We start from the raw sequence: 18931 nt of genomic DNA on the forward strand, positions 1-18931 counted from the left end.
GGGTGTCTATCGCAGCTCAGAGAGTGGATTCAGAGGGCGAGTTAGCAGGGTGTCTGGCACAGCTCAGAGAGTGGATTCAGAAGGCGGGTTAGCAGGGTGTCTATCGCAGATTAGAGAGTGGATTCAGAGCGTGGGTTAGCAGGGTGTCTATTGCAGCTCAGAGAATGGATTCAGAGGGCGAGTTAGCAGGGTGTCTGTCCCAGCTCAGAGAGTGAATTCAAAGGGCTGCTGAGCAGGGAGTCTATTGCAGCTCAGAGGGTGGATTCAGAGGGCAGGTTAGCAGGGTATCTGTCACAGCTCAGAGAGAGGATTCAGAAGGCGGGTTAGCAGGGTGTCTGTCACAGCTCAGAGAGAGGATTCAGAAGGCGGGTTAGCAGGGTGTCTGTCACAGCTCAGAGAGAGGATTCAGAAGGCAGGTTAGCAGAGTGTCTGTCATAGCTCAGAGAGTGGATTCAGAAGGCGGGTTAGCAGGGTGTCTGTCGCAGATCAGAGGGTGGATTCAGAAGGTGGGTTAGCAGGGTGTCTGTCACAGCTCAGAGAGTGGATTCAGAAGGCTGGTTAGCAGGTTGTCTATCGCAGCTCAGAGACTGGATTCAGAAGGTAAGTTAGCAGGGTGTCTGTCACAGCTCAGAGAGTCGATTAGCAGGGTGTCTCTCACAGCTCAGAGAGTAGCTTCAGAGGGCGGGTTAACAGGGTGTCTGTCACAGCTCAGAGAGTTGATTCAGAGGGCGGGTTAGCAGGGTGTCTGTCACAGCTCAGATAGTGGATCCAGAGGGCAGGGTAGCAGGGTGTCTGACACAGCTCAGATAGTGGATCCAGAGGGCAGGGTGTCTGTCACAGCTCAGGGAGTGGCTTCAGAGGGCGGGTGAGCAGAGTGTCTCTCACAGCTCCGAGAGTGGATTCAGATGGCGGGTGAGCAGGGTGTCTGTCACAGCTCAGAGAGTGGCTTCAGAGGGCTTGTGAGCAGGATGTCTGTCACAGCTCAGAGAGTAGGTTCAGAGGGCAGGTTAGCAGGGTGTCTGTCGCAGCTCAGAGACTGGATTCAGAGGGCGGGTTAGCAGGGTGTCTATCGCAGATCAGAGAGTGGATTCAAAGGGCTGCTGAGCAGGGTGTCTATCGCAGCTCAGAGAGTGGATTCAGAGGGTGGGTTAGCAGGGTGTCTGTCACAGCTCAGAGAGTGGATTCAGAGGGTGGGTTAGCAGGTTGTCTCTCACAGCTCAGAGAGTGGATTCAGAAGGCTAGTGAGCAGACTGTCTGTCACAGCTCAGAGAGTGGATTCAGAGGGCTGGTTAGCAGGGTGTCTGTCACAGCTCAGGGAGTGGCTTCAGAGGGCGGGTGAGCAGGGTGTCTCTCACAGCTCGGAGAGGGGATTTAAAGGGCGGGTTAGCAGGTTGTCTCTCACACCTCAGAGAGTGGATTCAGAAGGCTAGTGAGCAGAGTGTCTGTCACAGCTCAGAGAGAGGATTCAGAAGGCGGGTTAGCAGGGTGTCTGTCACAGCTCAGAGAGAGGATTCAGAAGGCGGGTTAGCAGAGTGTCTGTCATAGCTCAGAGAGTGGATTCAGAAGGCGGGTTAGCAGGGTGTCTGTCGCAGCTCAGAGGGTGGATTCAGAAGGTGGGTTAGCAGGGTGTCTGTCACAGCTCAGAGAGTGGATTCAGAAGGCTGGTTAGCAGGTTGTCTATCGCAGCTCAGAGAGTAGCTTCAGAGGGCGGGTTAACAGGGTGTCTGTCACAGCTCAGAGAGTTGATTCAGAGGGCGGGTTAGCAGGGTGTCTGTCACAGCTCAGATAGTGGATCCAGAGGGCAGGGTAGCAGGGTGTCTGTCACAGCTCAGGGAGTGGCTTCAGAGGGCGGGTGAGCAGAGTGTCTCTCACAGCTCCGAGAGTGGATTCAGATGGCGGGTGAGCAGGGTGTCTGTCACAGCTCAGAGAGTGGCTTCAGAGGGCTTGTGAGCAGGATGTCTGTCACAGCTCAGAGAGTAGGTTCAGTGGGCAGGTTAGCAGGGTGTCTGTCGCAGCTCAGAGACTGGATTCAGAGGGCGGGTTAGCAGGGTGTCTATCGCAGATCAGAGAGTGGATTCAGAGGGCAGGTTAGCAGGGTGTCTATCGCAGCTCACAGAGTGGATTCAGAGGGAGAGTTAGCAGGGTGTCTGTCACAGCTCAGAGACTGCATTTAAAGGGCTGCTGAGCAGGGTGGCTATCGCAGCTCTGAGGGTGGATTCAGAGGGCAGGTTAGCAGGGTGTCTGTCACAGCTCAGAGAGTGGATTCGGAGGGCGGGTTAGCAGGGTGTCTGTCACAGCTCAGGGAGTGGCTTCAGAGGGCGGGTGAGCAGGGTGTCTCTCACAGCTCGGAGAGTGGATTCAAAGGGCGGGTTAGCAGGTTGTCTCTCACAGCTCAGAGAGTGGATTCAGAAGGCTAGTGAGCAGAGTGCCTGTCACAGCTCAGAGAGTGGATTCGGAGGGCGGGTTAGCAGGGTGTCTATCGCAGCTCAGAGAGTGGATTCAGAGGGCGAGTTAGCAGGGTGTCTGGCACAGCTCAGAGAGTGGATTCAGAAGGCGGGTTAGCAGGGTGTCTATCGCAGATTAGAGAGTGGATTCAGAGCGTGGGTTAGCAGGGTGTCTATTGCAGCTCAGAGAATGGATTCAGAGGGCGAGTTAGCAGGGTGTCTGTCCCAGCTCAGAGAGTGAATTCAAAGGGCTGCTGAGCAGGGAGTCTATTGCAGCTCAGAGGGTGGATTCAGAGGGCAGGTTAGCAGGGTATCTGTCACAGCTCAGAGAGAGGATTCAGAAGGCGGGTTAGCAGGGTGTCTGTCACAGCTCAGAGAGAGGATTCAGAAGGCGGGTTAGCAGGGTGTCTGTCACAGCTCAGAGAGAGGATTCAGAAGGCAGGTTAGCAGAGTGTCTGTCATAGCTCAGAGAGTGGATTCAGAAGGCGGGTTAGCAGGGTGTCTGTCGCAGATCAGAGGGTGGATTCAGAAGGTGGGTTAGCAGGGTGTCTGTCACAGCTCAGAGAGTGGATTCAGAAGGCTGGTTAGCAGGTTGTCTATCGCAGCTCAGAGACTGGATTCAGAAGGTAAGTTAGCAGGGTGTCTGTCACAGCTCAGAGAGTCGATTAGCAGGGTGTCTCTCACAGCTCAGAGAGTAGCTTCAGAGGGCGGGTTAACAGGGTGTCTGTCACAGCTCAGAGAGTTGATTCAGAGGGCGGGTTAGCAGGGTGTCTGTCACAGCTCAGATAGTGGATCCAGAGGGCAGGGTAGCAGGGTGTCTGGCACAGCTCAGATAGTGGATCCAGAGGGCAGGGTGTCTGTCACAGCTCAGGGAGTGGCTTCAGAGGGCGGGTGAGCAGAGTGTCTCTCACAGCTCCGAGAGTGGATTCAGATGGCGGGTGAGCAGGGTGTCTGTCACAGCTCAGAGAGTGGCTTCAGAGGGCTTGTGAGCAGGATGTCTGTCACAGCTCAGAGAGTAGGTTCAGAGGGCAGGTTAGCAGGGTGTCTGTCGCAGCTCAGAGACTGGATTCAGAGGGCGGGTTAGCAGGGTGTCTATCGCAGATCAGAGAGTGGATTCAAAGGGCTGTTGAGCAGGGTGTCTATCGCAGCTCAGAGAGTGGATTCAGAGGGTGGGTTAGCAGGGTGTCTGTCACAGCTCAGAGAGTGGATTCAGAGGGTGGGTTAGCAGGTTGTCTCTCACAGCTCAGAGAGTGGATTCAGAAGGCTAGTGAGCAGACTGTCTGTCACAGCTCAGAGAGTGGATTCAGAGGGCTGGTTAGCAGGGTGTCTGTCACAGCTCAGGGAGTGGCTTCAGAGGGCGGGTGAGCAGGGTGTCTCTCACAGCTCGGAGAGGGGATTTAAAGGGCGGGTTAGCAGGTTGTCTCTCACACCTCAGAGAGTGGATTCAGAAGGCTAGTGAGCAGAGTGTCTGTCACAGCTCAGAGAGAGGATTCAGAAGGCGGGTTAGCAGGGTGTCTGTCACAGCTCAGAGAGAGGATTCAGAAGGCGGGTTAGCAGAGTGTCTGTCATAGCTCAGAGAGTGGATTCAGAAGGCGGGTTAGCAGGGTGTCTGTCGCAGCTCAGAGGGTGGATTCAGAAGGTGGGTTAGCAGGGTGTCTGTCACAGCTCAGAGAGTGGATTCAGAAGGCTGGTTAGCAGGTTGTCTATCGCAGCTCAGAGAGTAGCTTCAGAGGGCGGGTTAACAGGGTGTCTGTCACAGCTCAGAGAGTTGATTCAGAGGGCGGGTTAGCAGGGTGTCTGTCACAGCTCAGATAGTGGATCCAGAGGGCAGGGTAGCAGGGTGTCTGTCACAGCTCAGGGAGTGGCTTCAGAGGGCGGGTGAGCAGAGTGTTTCTCACAGCTCCGAGAGTGGATTCAGATGGCGGGTGAGCAGGGTGTCTGTCACAGCTCAGAGAGTGGCTTCAGAGGGCTTGTGAGCAGGATGTCTGTCACAGCTCAGAGAGTAGGTTCAGTGGGCAGGTTAGCAGGGTGTCTGTCGCAGCTCAGAGACTGGATTCAGAGGGCGGGTTAGCAGGGTGTCTATCGCAGATCAGAGAGTGGATTCAGAGGGCAGGTTAGCAGGGTGTCTATCGCAGCTCACAGAGTGGATTCAGAGGGAGAGTTAGCAGGGTGTCTGTCACAGCTCAGAGACTGCATTTAAAGGGCTGCTGAGCAGGGTGGCTATCGCAGCTCTGAGGGTGGATTCAGAGGGCAGGTTAGCAGGGTGTCTGTCACAGCTCCGAGAATGAATTCAGAAGGCGGGTTAGCAGGGTGTCTGTCACAGCTCAGAGAGAGGATTCAGAAAGCAGGTTAGCAGGGTGTCTGTCACAGCTCAGAGAGTGGATTCAGAAGGCTGGTTAGCAGGGTGTCTATCGCAGCTCAGAGGTTGAATTCAGAAGGCGGGTTAGCAGGGTGTCTGTCACAGCTCAGAGAGTGGATTCAGAAGGCTGGTTATCAGGGTGTCTATCGCAGATCAAAGAGTGGATTAGCAGGGTGTCTCTCACAGCTCAGAGTGGCTTTGGAGGGCGGGTTAGCAGGGTGTCTCTCACAGCTCAGAGAGTGGCTTCAGAGGGCGGGTTAGCAGGTTGTCTGTCACAGCTGAGAGAGTGGATTCAGAGGGTGGGTTAGCAGGGTGCCTATTGCAGCCCACAGAGTGGATTCAGAGGGTGGGTTAGCAGGGTGTCTCTCACAGCTCAGAGGGTGAATTCAGAAGGCGGGTTAGCAGGGTGTCTGTCACAGCTCAGAGAGTGGATTCAGAAGGCTGGTTAGCAGGGTGTCTATCGCAGATCAGAGAGTGGATTAGCAGAGTGTCTCTCACAGCTCAGAGAGTGGCTTCAGAGGGCGGGTTAGCAGGGTGTCTGTCACAGCTCAGAGAGTTGATTCAGAGGGCGGGTTAGCAGGGTGTCTCTCACAGCTCTGAGAGTGGCTTCAGAGGGCTTGTGAGCAGGATGTCTGTCACAGCTCAGAGAGTAGATTCAGAGGGCAGGTTAGCAGGGTGTCTGTCACAGCTCAGAGACTGGATTCAGAGGGCATGTTAGCAGGGTGTCTGTCACAGCCTAGATTGTGGTTTACAGAGAGCTGGTGAGGAGGGTGTCTGTCACAGCTCAGAGAGTGGATTCAGAAGGCTGGTTAGCAGGGTGTCTGTCACAGCCCAGAGTGTGGTTTACAGAGGGCTTGTGAGCAGGGTGTCTGTCACAGCTCAGAGAGTGGATTCAGAAGGCTGGTTAGCAGGGTGTCTGTCACAGCTCAGAGAGTGGATTCAGAAGGCGGGTTAGCACGGTATCTGTCACAGCTCAGAGAGTGGATTCAGAAGGCGGGTTAGCAGGGTGTCTGTCACAGCCCAGAGTGTGGTTTACAGAGAGCTGGTGAGGAGGGTGTCTGTCGCAGCTCAGATGGAGACTTGTTCACTGGATCTTCAGCTGAGGCTTACAGAGAGCTGGTGAGGAGGGTGCCTGCCACAGCTCAGAGTGACACTTAGGGCCTGATTCCGACTTTGGTGGTCCGACCGTTGAACCACCAAAGCCGCAGGGAGGAGGCCGACGTCAAGCCGGCGGCCTCACCCCCTGTCATATTACAATGTTTCCACCAGGCTGACTGGCAGACACATCGTATTATGACGTTTGTGCCAGTCAGCCCGGTGGAAACCGTGCAGCCGGAGCCAAGCCGAGGCCAATCCATTGCACACCAGCACCCTTGGAATGCATTCCGTGGGTGCGGGCAGCAGCGTGGTCCCTGTGCTGCCCACAACATGGTCGTGGGCAGTGAAGTGCCCACCTAGCGCGCCCCCCCCCATGGCCCCCAGCACTAGCTAACTAACCGCCATGAAAAGGCTGGCAGAAAGTGAAGTTGTGATCATGAATCTGGTGTAAAGTGAAGTTGTGACCTCTGCCAACCTGTCAGGATCAGTTATCCTGGCGGTGGTGGCGGTTTCCTGGCAGTCCGACCAGCAGGATTGTAATCTAGTGGTTGGACTGCTAGGAGTGTGGTGGTCCGAGGACCGCCAAGCCCGTAATGAGGCCCTCAATCAGCTGATCTTCGAGGGTGTCTGATAAAGCCCTGAGCGTGGCTTACTGAGGGCTGGTGTGGTGGGTGTCTGTCACAGGTCAGTGTGTTTTTTACAGTAGGTTGTCCGTCAACGCCCAGGGCGGGACATTATCAGTGAGGAGGGTGCCTCCCCCGGCTCAGGGCTGGTGAAGTCTGTCATAGCTCAAAGATTCAATCAGTGGCTCTTCAGCTGTAACTTACAGAGGGGTAAGGGAGGTGTCTGTCATAGCTCACAGTGGAACATGATCAGTGAGGAAAGTGTCACGGCTCAGTGTAGTTTACAGACGGCTGTTAAGCACATCTCTGGCAAAATTCAGATTGACACTTAATCCATGGAGATTCCCCAGGGGGCTGTTGAGGTTGATGTCTGTTATGTCACCAACTTTGTAGAACCACCGGAGGTTTCCCTAGAGGTCTGTATCATATGGGGTTCAATTATAGTATAATAGAATATCTCACCTCATCCTTATTTTGACATGTCTTCTGCTGCCAGCCTTCAGGTGCTGGCTTTCGCTGACTAGCAGAAGGGGTAGATCTGTTCCAAACAGCTTCTGAAGGTTTGTTGTATAACATTTCACACCATGTTTTAGCTTCTAAGCAGCTATTGTGTAAATCTATGACTTCTATATGAGTAGCAACTATGACTTACCCTCCAGACACCCTGGAATCTGAGGCCACCACAACACCACCATCAAATTCCACGGCGAGGATGGTCGTCTGCAAAGAGAGGACACAAATAAACATTGCAACTCTGAAAAGTAGCATAAAACTCAGTAAAGCAAGGAATACAGTTCACCTTTAGAGTGTAGTAATCCCACGTGGCAGCAGAACTGTATTGAGTGAGACAGTGAGATTTCCACTGGGGAATGAGGACCCAATGGAATCTGCCCCATTGAAGTAAATGGTCAACATGCCCCTGCCAGGCACAGTTTTTTCATCAAAAGTTTTACTTCAAATATTACGTTGTTATTATCAGTGTTGTTATCAAAGATGTCATGAATGCCAAAATGTGTGGGTAATTAGCAGTGCATGGAGAGGGTGTGAGTTATAGTTACCTCACGGCACGAGTTATAGTTACTTGAGGTAACTCTAACTAAACTGGCAAATTTCTAAGTTTTTGTAAGTTTAAAATGTGAGCCTAACTATAACGTCCCTTTAACCGTTCATTTTTTCCAGTGAATTTCTATTTTTTATTCTATTTCCTAACTATAACATCCCTGTAACCTTTGTTTTTTCAATGAATTTTTTTTTTTTGTAATTCTATTTTCTAACTTAATGTCCATGTATCTTTTCTTTTTTCAGTGAATTTCTATGTTTTTTAACTTATAGTAAGGTGATTGGCCACAGGGCCTGGCCGCCAACCCCCTATAAGCACCCAACCTTACACCATGCACGGCCTTCAACCATGTGCAGCCAAACCCTGCAGCCAACCTCCCTAAACACCCAGCCCCATGCTGCGCATTGACCTTTGGCTGTGTGTGGCAGGAGTTGTCCGTGGCCTCTCTGGGTGTGAGAATAGGCATGAGAGTGTGTATCTGGGGATAAGAGTGGCTGTCAGATTGTCTGTCTGGGTGTGAGAGTGCGTACATCTGTGTTTTAGTGGATGCGTCTGTGTGTGCATGGGTATGTGAGTTGATGCATGAGGGTGTCAGTGGGTCTGTGATAGAGTGCATAACTATCTAAGTGTGTCTATTAATGAGTGCGTGAGGGTCTGACTGGAGCTGTAAGTGAGTCCATGAGGGTCTGAGTGGGTCTGTGAGTGGGTGTGCGAGTGTCTGAGTGGGTCTGTGAGTGGGTGTGTGACTGAGTGGGTCTGTGAGTGGGCTCATGAGTGTCTGAGTGGGGGTGTGAGAGGGAGAAATTGATTGAAAGACAGACAGAAAGAGATAAAGAAAGTGAGGGAGAGAGATACAGATAGAGTTTCTTTAGGGTTTGATGTCTGAAATACTTAGAATGTGATATTTCTGTACAATTAAAAATCTAAAATGTTTATTTTAAAAAAAGAATAATTTGTTTTTTTTTTAAAACAAAGAGTTCAGCTGGACTGGAACCCCCAATGCTCAGTGTGAAGGACTGTGACCTGCCCACTGAGCTATGAGTTTTAAAAAATAATAATAAATCAGCCCTTTATGTGTTATCTGGGACCATCAGGGAACCCTCAAGGGCTCCCCTGTGGTCCCTATTTATGTATTTAACGCTTTTGCTTCAGCAAGCACGGAGCTACTTTGACAGCAGCTCTGTGCTTGGTTTTCCTTGCGACATTTTTTTCTGCACTTTTAACGCCTGCTCAGGAGAGCAGGAGGCTGGTGGGTGGTGAGTCTGTGGTGTCGGTGGTTGACGGGGGTCTGAGTGCTGAAGCTGTCATGGATGTCTGCAATCTTGCTTGAGTTAGAAAAGGAACTTGCTACAGGTGTCTTTATATCCATCGATGTGTCCTAGCAGATGTATTTGACCCAGACTCGCAAGCAAATCTGAGACACCAGCCAGTCCCCCAGGAATCATCAAAAGCTCACTTGCTGTTCGCAATGAAACGGGATGGCATTCTGAGGGCCATTAGCTTTCAGGTGAAGGGAGGATCGAACTCCTCACTGATAACATTATATAGATTGGAAATGAAAGCAGGACGAGAAGAAACAGATGCAAAGTTACAAATGCTGCAATGCACAGATTATTTAACATGCATCTGACGTAGGGTGACCACCCGTCCGTAAATTTCACGGACTGTCCGTAATTTCGCCCTGCTGTCCGTTGTCCATGATGAAAGCTTTAACGGACGGCATTTGTCTGTAATTTTAGCCTTTCACGTAAAGGGCAACGGAGGCAGGGCGAAATTACTGGCAGAGGAGTTTCCCCAGCTGGGCTGGAAGGCAGGGGGTCTCCTGTGCTCTGAGGGAGGGGCAGACAGATAAGAAAATGCCTGCTTGTGAGGGTGTCTCCTTCCCTAAAGACATGCAAATGTGCACAACTGGTAAATCTGCAAATACAAAGGGGCTTGAAAACCTGCACTGACTTTACTAAAAGGAGTCACTTGAAGTTTTCTGGTGGCAAAGATATTTCTTTCAGAGAGGTATTGTAATGGTGTTCCAAGGTGAGCTGTGGAGTGTGTGGTTTTAATGGAGTGTTATATTTTTTTTATCACTAGGTATAAACTGTATATTATTCAAATCTGTATTTGAGAAGCACTTTTTTTTTTATTTAACCAAAATGTATTTGCGCATTTTGTAGCAGCATTTATTATGATGTAATTGTATTTTTCACAGTTCTTTCAGGTACCTCAGTACCTCATAGTACTAACAAACATTGGCAAAGCCAATAGATCTCATCCACAAAAGAGTTATTGGCTTTGCTAATGTGTTTTAGCCATTAGCCATGTTAATCACCAGAGTAGCTGCTGTTCAGCATGGCTTAAACCTAGTGCATAGTGGTGTGGAGTGGAGTAGAGTAGCATAGGAGCAGTGGTGTAGAGCCCAGTGGTGCAAAGTACAGTGCAGAGGGATACAGTGCAGTTGTTTAGAGTGTGTTAGCGTAGAGTGCAGTGGTTTAGAGTGCAGTGGCATGGAGTGGCATGGGACAGAGTATAGTGGCATAGAGAGCAGTGGAGTAGAGTGGCATACAATAGAGTAGCAGAGAGAGCAGTAGTGTAGTGTGGTGCAGTGGCATAGATTGCAGAGTAGACTCACATTGCAGGGAGTGCAGTGGTGTAGTGTAGAGTGGTGCAGAGTAGGGCAACGTGCTGTAGAGTGGAGTGATGCAGAGTAGAGTGGCATAGAGTGCAGTGGCATAGTACACTGGAGTATAGTACGGTGGTGGAGAGTGCAAAAGCTGCAGAGTAGAGTGTCAGTGCAGTGATGTAGAGTGGAGTAGAGTGGCACAGAGCAGTGGTGTAGAGTACAGTGGTACAGAGTAGAGGGCAGTGGCGTACAGTGCAGTTGTTTAGAGTGCATTGGCACAGAGTGCAGTGGCACAGAGTGGCATGGAGTAGAGTTACTTAGAGTGCAGTGGATTAGAGTGGCATACAATAGAGTAGCAGAGAGTGCAGTAATGCAGAGTGGTGCAGTGTCATAGAGTGCAGAGTAGACTGGTGTGGCATAGAGTGTAGTGGTGTAGAGTGGAGTATTGTAGAGTGGTGTAGAGTAGAATATAGTGCCTAGAGTGCAGTGGCATAGAGTAGAGTGGCGTAGAGTGTCAGTGCAGTGGTGTAGAGTGGTACAGAGAACAGTGGCATAGAGTACAGTGGTGCAGAGTAAAGGGCAGTGCAGTTTAGAGTGCACTGGTGTGAGAAAGTAGCCTCTTTCTAGCCTTGTTACCCCCACTTTGGGCCTGTTTGTGAGTGTATGTCAGGGTGTTTTCACTGTCTCACTGGGATCCTGCTAGCCAGGGCCCAGTGCTCATAGTGAAAACCCTATGTTTTCAGTATGTTTGTTATGTGTCACTGGGACCCGGCTAGCCAGGACACACGTGCTCATAAGTTTGTGGCCTATATGTATGTGTTCCCTGTGTGGTGCCTAACTGTCTCACTGAGGCTCTGCTAACCAGAACCTCAGTGGTTATGCTCTCTCATTTCTTTCCAAATTGTCACTAACAGGCTAGTGACCAATTTCACCAATTTACATTGGCTTACTGGAACACCCTTATAATTCCCTAGTATATGGTACTAAGGTACCCAGGGTATTGGGGTTCCAGGAGATCCCTATGGGCTGCAGCATTTCTTTTGCCACCAATAGGGAGCTCTGACAATTCTTACACAGGCCTGCCACTGCAGCCTGAGTGAAATAACGTCCACGTTATTTCACAGCCATTTTTCACTGCACTTAAGTAACTTATAAGTCACCTATATGTCTAACCTTTACCTGGTAAAGGTTAGGTGCAAAGTTACTTAGTGTGAGGGCACCCTGGCACTAGCCAAGGTGCCCCCACATTGTTCAGGGCCAATTCCCCGGACTTTGTGAGTGCGGAGAACACCATTACACGCGTTACGCGTGTAACTCCGAATATGGCCATGTAACATGTCTATGATCATGGAATTGCCCCCTCTATGTCATCCTGGCATAGTTGGCACAATCCCATGATCCCAGTGGTCTGTAGCACAGACCCTGGTACTGCCAAACTGCCTTTTCAGGGGTTTCACTGCAGCTGCTGCTGCTGCCAACCCCTCAGACAGGTTTCTGCCCCCCTGGGGTCAAGCCAGGCTTGTCCCAGGATGGCAGAACAAAGGACTTCCTCTGAGAGAGGGTGTTACACCCTCTCCCTTTGGAAAATGGTGTGAAGGCAGGGGAGGGGTAGCCTCCCCCAGCCTCTGGAAATGCTTTCTTGGGCACAGATGTGCCCAGTTCTGCATAAGCCAGTCTACACCGGTTCAGGGACCCCTTAGCCCTGCTCTGGCGCGAAACTGGACGAAGGAAAGGGGAGTGACCACTCCCCTGACCTGCACCTCCCCTGGGAGGTGTCCAGAGCTCCTCCAGTGTGCTCCAGACCTCTGCCATCTTGGAAACAGAGGTGCTGCTGGCACACTGGACTGCTCTGAGTGGCCAGGGCCAGCAGGTGACGTCAGAGACTCCTTCTGATAGGCTCCTTCAGGTGTTAGTAGCCTATCCTCTCTCCTAAGTAGCCAAACCCTCTTTTCTGGCTATTTAGGGTCTCTGTCTCTGGGAAAACTTCAGATAACGAATGCAAGAGCTCATCAGAGTTCCTCTGCATCTCTCTCTTCACCTTCTGCCAAGGAATCGACTGCTGACCGCGCTGGAAGCCTGCAAAACTGCAATAAAGTGGCTAAGACGACTACTGCAACTCTGTAACGCTGATCCTGCCGCCTTCTCGACTGTTTTTCTGGTGGTGCATGCTGTGGGGGTAGTCTGCCTCCTCTCTGCACTAGAAGCTCCGAAGAAATCTCCCGTGGGTCGACGGAATCTTCCCCCTGCAACCGCAGGCACCAAAAAGCTGCATTACCGGTCCCTTGGGTCTCCTCTCAGCACGACGAGCGAGGTCCCTCGAATCCACCAACTCTGTCCAAGTGACCCCCACAGTCCAGTGACTCTTCAGTCCAAGTTTGGTGGAGGTAAGTCCTTGCCTCACCTCGCTAGACTGCATTGCTGGGAACCGCGACTTTTGCAGCTACTCCGGCCCCTGTGCACTTCCGGCGGAAATCCTTCGTGCACAGCCAAGCCTGGGTCCACGGCACTCTAACCTGCACTGCACGACTTTCTAAGTTGGTCTCCGGCGACGTGGGACTCCTTTGTGTAACTTCGGGTGAGCACCGTTTCACGCATCCTCGTAGTGCCTGTTTCTGGCACTTCTCCGGGTGCTACCTGCTGCTAAGAGGGCTCCTTGTCTTGCTCGACGTCCCCTCTACCTCCTGGTCCAATTTGCGACCTCCTGGTCCCTCCTGGGCCACAGCAGCATCCAAAAACGCTAACCGCAAGATTTGCAGCTAGCAAGGCTTGTCGGCGTTCTTTCGGCAGGAAAACACTTCTGCACGACTCTCCACGGCGAGAGGGATCCGTCCACCAAAGGGGAAGTCTCTAGCCCTTTTCGTTCCTGCAGAGACCTCAGCTTCTTCTGTCCAGTAGAAGCTTCTTTGCCCCCGCAGCTGGCATTTCCTGGGCATATGCCCATCTCCGACTTGCTTGTGACTTTTGGACTTGGTCCCCTTGTTCCACAGGTACCCTAGATTGGAAATCCACTGTTGTTGCATAGTTGGTTTGTGTCTTTCCTGCATTATTCCTCTATCACGACTTCTTTGTCTTTGGGGGAACTTTAGTGCACTTTGCACTCACTTTTCAGGGTCTTGGGGAGGGTTATTTTTCTAACTCTCAGTATTTTCTAATAGTCCCAGCGACCCTCTACAAGGTCACATAGGTTTGGGGTCCATTCGTGGTTCGCATTCCACTTTTGGAGTATATGGTTTGTGTTGCCCCTATCCCTATGTGTCCCCATTGCATCCTATTGTAACTATACATTGTTTGCACTGTTTTCTAAGACTATACTGCATATTTTTGGTATTGTGTACATATATCTTGTGTATATTTCCTATCCTCTCACTGAGGGTACACTCTAAGATACTTTGGCATATTGTCATAAAAATAACGTACCTTTATTTTTAGTATAACTGTGTATTGTGTTTTCTTATGATATTGTGCAAGTGACACTAGTGGTACTGTAGTAGCTTCACACGTCTCCTAGTTCAGCCTAAGCTGCTCTGCTAAGCTACCATTATCTATCAGCCTAAGCTGCTAGACACCCTATACACTAATAAGGGATAACTGGGCCTGGTGCAAGGTGCAAGTACCCCTTGGTACTCACTACAAGCCAGTCCAGCCTCCTACAACTGGTGTAGAGTGCAGTTGCATAGAGTGGCATTGGGCAGAGTAGAGTGGCAAAGAATGCAGTGGAATAGAGTATATTGGTGCAAAATGCAGTAGTACAGGGCAGAGTGGTGTAGAGTATAGTGGCGGCCAGAGCAGTGTTGCAGAGTGTCAGCTTGCAGTGGTGTAGAGTGCATTGAACTAGACTGCAGTGGTCAGAGTGGTATAGAGTACAGTGGCGTAGAATAGATTGTTTCAGAGTAGAGTGCAGTTGCATAGAGTGGAGAGGTGCAGGGTAGAGTGCAGTGGCATAGATTGCAGTGGCACAGAGTGCAGTGGCATAAAGTAGATTATTTCACAGTAGAGTGAGGTGGCTTAGAGTGGAGTTGCATAAAGTGGCATAGAGTGTGATGGCATAGAGTAAGTAGTGTAGAGTGCCGTGGCATAGAGTGCAGAGGTGCAGAGTAGATTAGAATGATGTACAGTGTATTGATGTAGAGTGCAGGGGCATAGAGTTGAGTGTTACAGAGTAAAGTGCATTAGCATAGAGTGTATTAGCTTAGAGTGCAGTGGCGTACAGTGCAGCGTTGCAGAGTGGCAGAGAGTGGAGTTGTGCGGATTAGATTGGTGTTGCCTAGACTGGAGTGGTATGGCGTGCAGACGAGCAGAACGCAGTGGTGTAGAGAGGCGCAAAGTGCAGTGGCTTAGAGTAGAGTAGTACAGAGTAGAGTAGAGAGGCATAGTGTGAAGTAGCATAGAGAGCAGTGGCATAATGTGGAGTGGTTCCGAATGGAGAAGAGAACAGTGGCATGGAGAGGCGTAAAGTGGAGTGATACAGAGTAGGGTGCAATTCTGATATATTCTGAAGTCTATTTAAATGTTGTCATGTGATAGAAAAAACTCTTTCCTAACCCCAGTGTCCAGCAAGATTGTTGCATAAATCCTCTCACTTTGAAGTCAGAGAAAGGAAAGTAAACACTAAGTTCCCACCGAAGACAGAGCCTGACATTTGACTTTGTTCTTTGAATGCACAGCAAATATGATAAGATAAGAACAAGATTTACAGGACTGTTTACAGAAAGGGAGCACTCGGCAGGATACTGTAAATAAGGTTTTGGCAAGGGAAGGAACGAATTCAAGCTGCATAGCCTAAAACAAATAAAGCCAGCAAATTGAAAGCAACAAATTGTGAGTTACAAACCACAAGGCCAATGGCAAGCAACGGGCAGAATGCATTCACAAGGAAGCACTATGAATTTACTTAAAGTGACAGCTGTGGGATACTTTGTGGGGAAAGTCCAGTATTTTAGTCCATATCTTGCAGAGGTTTGGTACATCAATTACCCAGGTAGTATGACAAGAAGACCTGGAGTGGTTTCCATGTTGCAGGATAGGTCTGTACACCCATTCTATCAGTTTGCCACCATTTCCTATGGTACAGAGCTTCTGGCACACCTCTTTTAGGGTTAGTGCTAGGTAGCAGACATGAAATAGGGCATTTAATGATTATTTAAGGTGGTTGTAAGTAAGGAGTTGACCGGGGTGAAGATGGTAGTCTGCCACAAGGGTTTGGAAATTTAGTAGCTCACTGTTCAGAAACAAAGTCCCCAATTTTAAGACACTTGCAACATGCCACTGATGGAGTTCCTCTGAGCACAGCCATCCTGTGTGAGTGGGAAGGCTTAGCAAAAGTTAGTGCGGGAGCATAGGGTTTCTTCGTGTCAGTGAGTTTACAGCTTCTGGCAAGGCAAGAGAAAGCCATGCATGATAACCCCGGATGGTGATCCATAGAATGGTCAGTAGGAAACGATGAGCAGTGCATTAAGCCTTCCTTAAAAGTCTTTACTGGTAAACCCCATCTCATGCAGGGAGGTGGGCAGAAAGCCAGTGGGCCACCCATTGGACATCTGCAGCTGAATAAAAGCATTCTAAGTCCAGAAGACCTAATCCACCGGCAGTCACAGGTAGCTTTAGAGTGGAAAGAGCTCCCGATGGCGCCGCAGCGACCAAATCAGATGTGTGGCCTGTCTGAAGAAGGAATGAAGGATGAGCAGGGGAAGGTTTGCAAAATAATACTATCATTGGGTAGCACACCATCTTCGCTAGTGCCACGTGGCCTCTACAGAAAGCAGAAGAGAAGATCAAAAAGCAAACTGGGCTTGGAGGGACCGTTCGCTCTGCCAAGATTTTCATCCTGGAAATCAGTGTAAGAATGGTAGATATTAATCACTAGGTATCAAAAGGTAACTGGTTCCCAGTTCAATCTGAGATCTAATTGTGTATGAAGGCAAAAACAGTGCCATATGTTAAAGAAACACTAATTAAATTTTTAAATTTGTAAATTTTGTTTGTGCAATTTACATCCCAAATATTTTGAAGATTCTATGTGTACTTGACACTTAGGGATAACCCAGATCTCTAGTTTGGCTTTTGCTCAATTTCAAAACCATATAAAGACATGGACTAAGCGGGCAATTGCCTTGCACAACCTTACAAGGGGTCTGGCCCCTGCTCACCCTTCACAAGTACTAACAGCGAACCATTGCACCAGAAGAGTTTGCAAGCTGGATGGGTGTTGATTGTTCAACCTCTTGACAGTGCCCCTTCTGTTTCGCTCCTGTTTGCAGACAACTCCCCAGGTACCCAATACCTTCAAATAGTCTTTGTGGACCCATCTTGTCTGATTTTAGGAATTGTCCCACCTTGTCCTTCTCTTCTTTATTTATCCAGTTGTTAGCAACAACCCTTTGAATTACTTGCCGTGGATCTCCCATTTGATCTCGATTTCATCCTACTCTTTTATTATCTTTGATTGGTAGTCCAGGTTCCCATTTCTGAGATAAATGTAGAGTCCCAGACATACACTCTAGTGCAGTGAGACTACAGACAAGTTATGGGTACGTCACATCATGTCATTAGGTGTGAGACTGTCACCCACACCATTTGCCTCTTTTAAAAAAATTAGGTTGAAAGTCCATGGGCGGTTGGGGTAAGCCAGATGTTTTTGTTCAATTTGTTTAAACTAGCATAAGGTTAATTACCTTAATGTTTCCCAAACTGTTTACCAGGGGTTTTGAAATGTTCAGAAACATAATCAAAATGTTGCTGTTACTTTCTCTTCAGGAAAGATCGGGTAGATTTGGGTAGGGGTGATGGCCTTGCCGTGAAGGGCATTAATTTACTACTGAAAAAGGACGTAATGTGACACCTGAATGTAGCACACCAGGAGGCAATCACAAAAGGCCCACAGTGAATAAATAGTGCTATGTTAAAAAAGAGGAAATAAATGCACTGACAACATAGTGAGGCATGGCCTCTGTTGGGTGTGTCTGTAAAACTGGCGTTTGTTCTTGAATATTTGTCCTGAATTTTGACGCTTTGTCCTGAATTTTTGTCCTGAATTTTGACCGTTTGGCCTGAATTTTTTACAGTCCTGTCCAGAATTTACCTCAATGCCAGGTGGTCACCCGAATCTGACGCCCACTTGGTTAAAAAATCATGTAGAACAAAGCACGTCCATGGAAAGCTGAGGTTGGATGTGTATTTTGAAGGTGGGGGGTTTCCGTACAGAACGGCAGGTCTAGAGTTTTTTTTTAATGTTTAGAGAGTGCGGGTGATGGATGCACGTGATGCACCTGATGCCTCTTATTACTGTCAGCAGTACCCCCCCCCCGGTGCTGCCACCGGAGAAGAGTTACTTTATAAAACAGCCCCCAGCCCAGACCTCTTACCCCAGTCTTGATCTCGCAAGAGTTGCTCCAGGGGTCGGCCGTGCCCTCCATGTCTGTGCTCTCGTTCCCTGCGCTGCTCCTGCACGTACCTCGCGCTTCCTGGTGAGCTCCTGCAGGAGGAGCGCAGCATCGAAAGTGAAAGTGAAACTGTTGCAGCCGGATCCATTACAGTTCACGGTGCAGTACTAGCGGCTCCCGGCAGAGGGCGCCGCAGGCGTGCTTATCACGTGCTGCGCTCGGCTCGCTGCGCCCTTCTACGCATGTCAGCCCTTGAATCTCCCTTCTCTGAACCGCACCACCCGCGCGCTGCTCTGTCCAGAGACTGGTGACGCGTCGGACGCACTCACACTCCATTGGCTGACTTCATCGAACTAGGAGCTCCAAACGGGCGCCAAGCTAGAAAGTCTGCCTGACAACTAGTGACGCTCCGGACGCACTCACACTCCAATGGCTGACTTCTGAGCTCCAAACGGGCTCCAAGCTAGAAAGTCTGCCTCACAAGTAGTGACGCTCCGGACGCACTCACACCCCATTGGCTGACTTCTGAGCTCCAAACGGTGCTGAACTCTGAAATATCTGCCTGACAACTAGTGACGCTTCGGACGCACTCACACTCCATTGGCTGACTTTAACATACAAAGAGCTCCAAACGGTCCTGTATGCTAAAATAACTGCCAGGAAACTAGTGACGCGTCGGACGCACTCTCACGCTATTGGATGACTTCGCAGTACGAGGCGCTCCAAAAGGTGCTATATGCTAGAATGTCTGCCAGGCAACTAGTGACGCTTCAGACAGTCTCAAACTCCATTGGTGCCTTCATCCAGGCGCTCCAAACCGTGCACCACGGTGGCACTTCTTCCTGCCAACCGTTGACACGGAAAGCCCGCTGACGCCATTGGCTGCCTCTAAGGATTCTGCCTGTCTACGTAGAGAGTTCAGAGATGCAAATCTCCCTGGCAACAGATGACGCGAGAAGAACCTCGCAGGCGGCCACGCCCACTCTAAAGCACCATTCTACCCAAGAACATGGGGGCCAGCTTTAATCAAGTCATAACCACAGTAAACGTGTGGAAGCCTTGCCTCCTATAAATCACCAATCAAACCCTTCACGCTGACGTAAATCAAGATGCCAACCGTCGTAAACCAGGCCATAACCACTCAAAACAGGTAAGTAGCCATCTATCAAATTCTGTACTGAAACCTGCTCAAGAATTGCGTCACACCTCACTCCATCAGGTTAGTTAAGCCAAAGATCAAACGTGTAGACAGTTTTATGCTGCATGAAGAGTCCTAATACAGCCTGTGTTTGGGTGGGGGAGGGGTATTCCACCATCTCTTTATTGTAGGCCGAGCTCCTTACCCTGGTTATAG

General features: G+C 49.9%; 1 protein-coding gene across 1 annotated transcript in view; it reads right to left on the minus strand.

The window, feature by feature from the left end:
• The window catches only part of PSMB9 (proteasome 20S subunit beta 9), an 83981-nt gene extending 66274 nt beyond the window's left edge, over window positions 1–17707 (minus strand). The window contains exons 1-2 of the mRNA XM_069241926.1: window positions 17560–17707; window positions 7177–7244 (exon numbers count right to left, since the gene is read on the minus strand). Of these exons, the coding sequence (XP_069098027.1) occupies window positions 7177–7244; window positions 17560–17610 (119 nt within the window). The 5' untranslated portion in view covers window positions 17611–17707. The remainder of the gene's footprint in view (window positions 1–7176; window positions 7245–17559) is intronic.
• Between the last annotated feature and the right edge of the window lie 1224 nt (window positions 17708–18931).

Source organism: Pleurodeles waltl, chromosome 6 (assembly GCF_031143425.1).
Source record: "Pleurodeles waltl isolate 20211129_DDA chromosome 6, aPleWal1.hap1.20221129, whole genome shotgun sequence".
In the NCBI taxonomy this organism is placed as follows: domain Eukaryota; kingdom Metazoa; phylum Chordata; class Amphibia; order Caudata; family Salamandridae; genus Pleurodeles; species Pleurodeles waltl.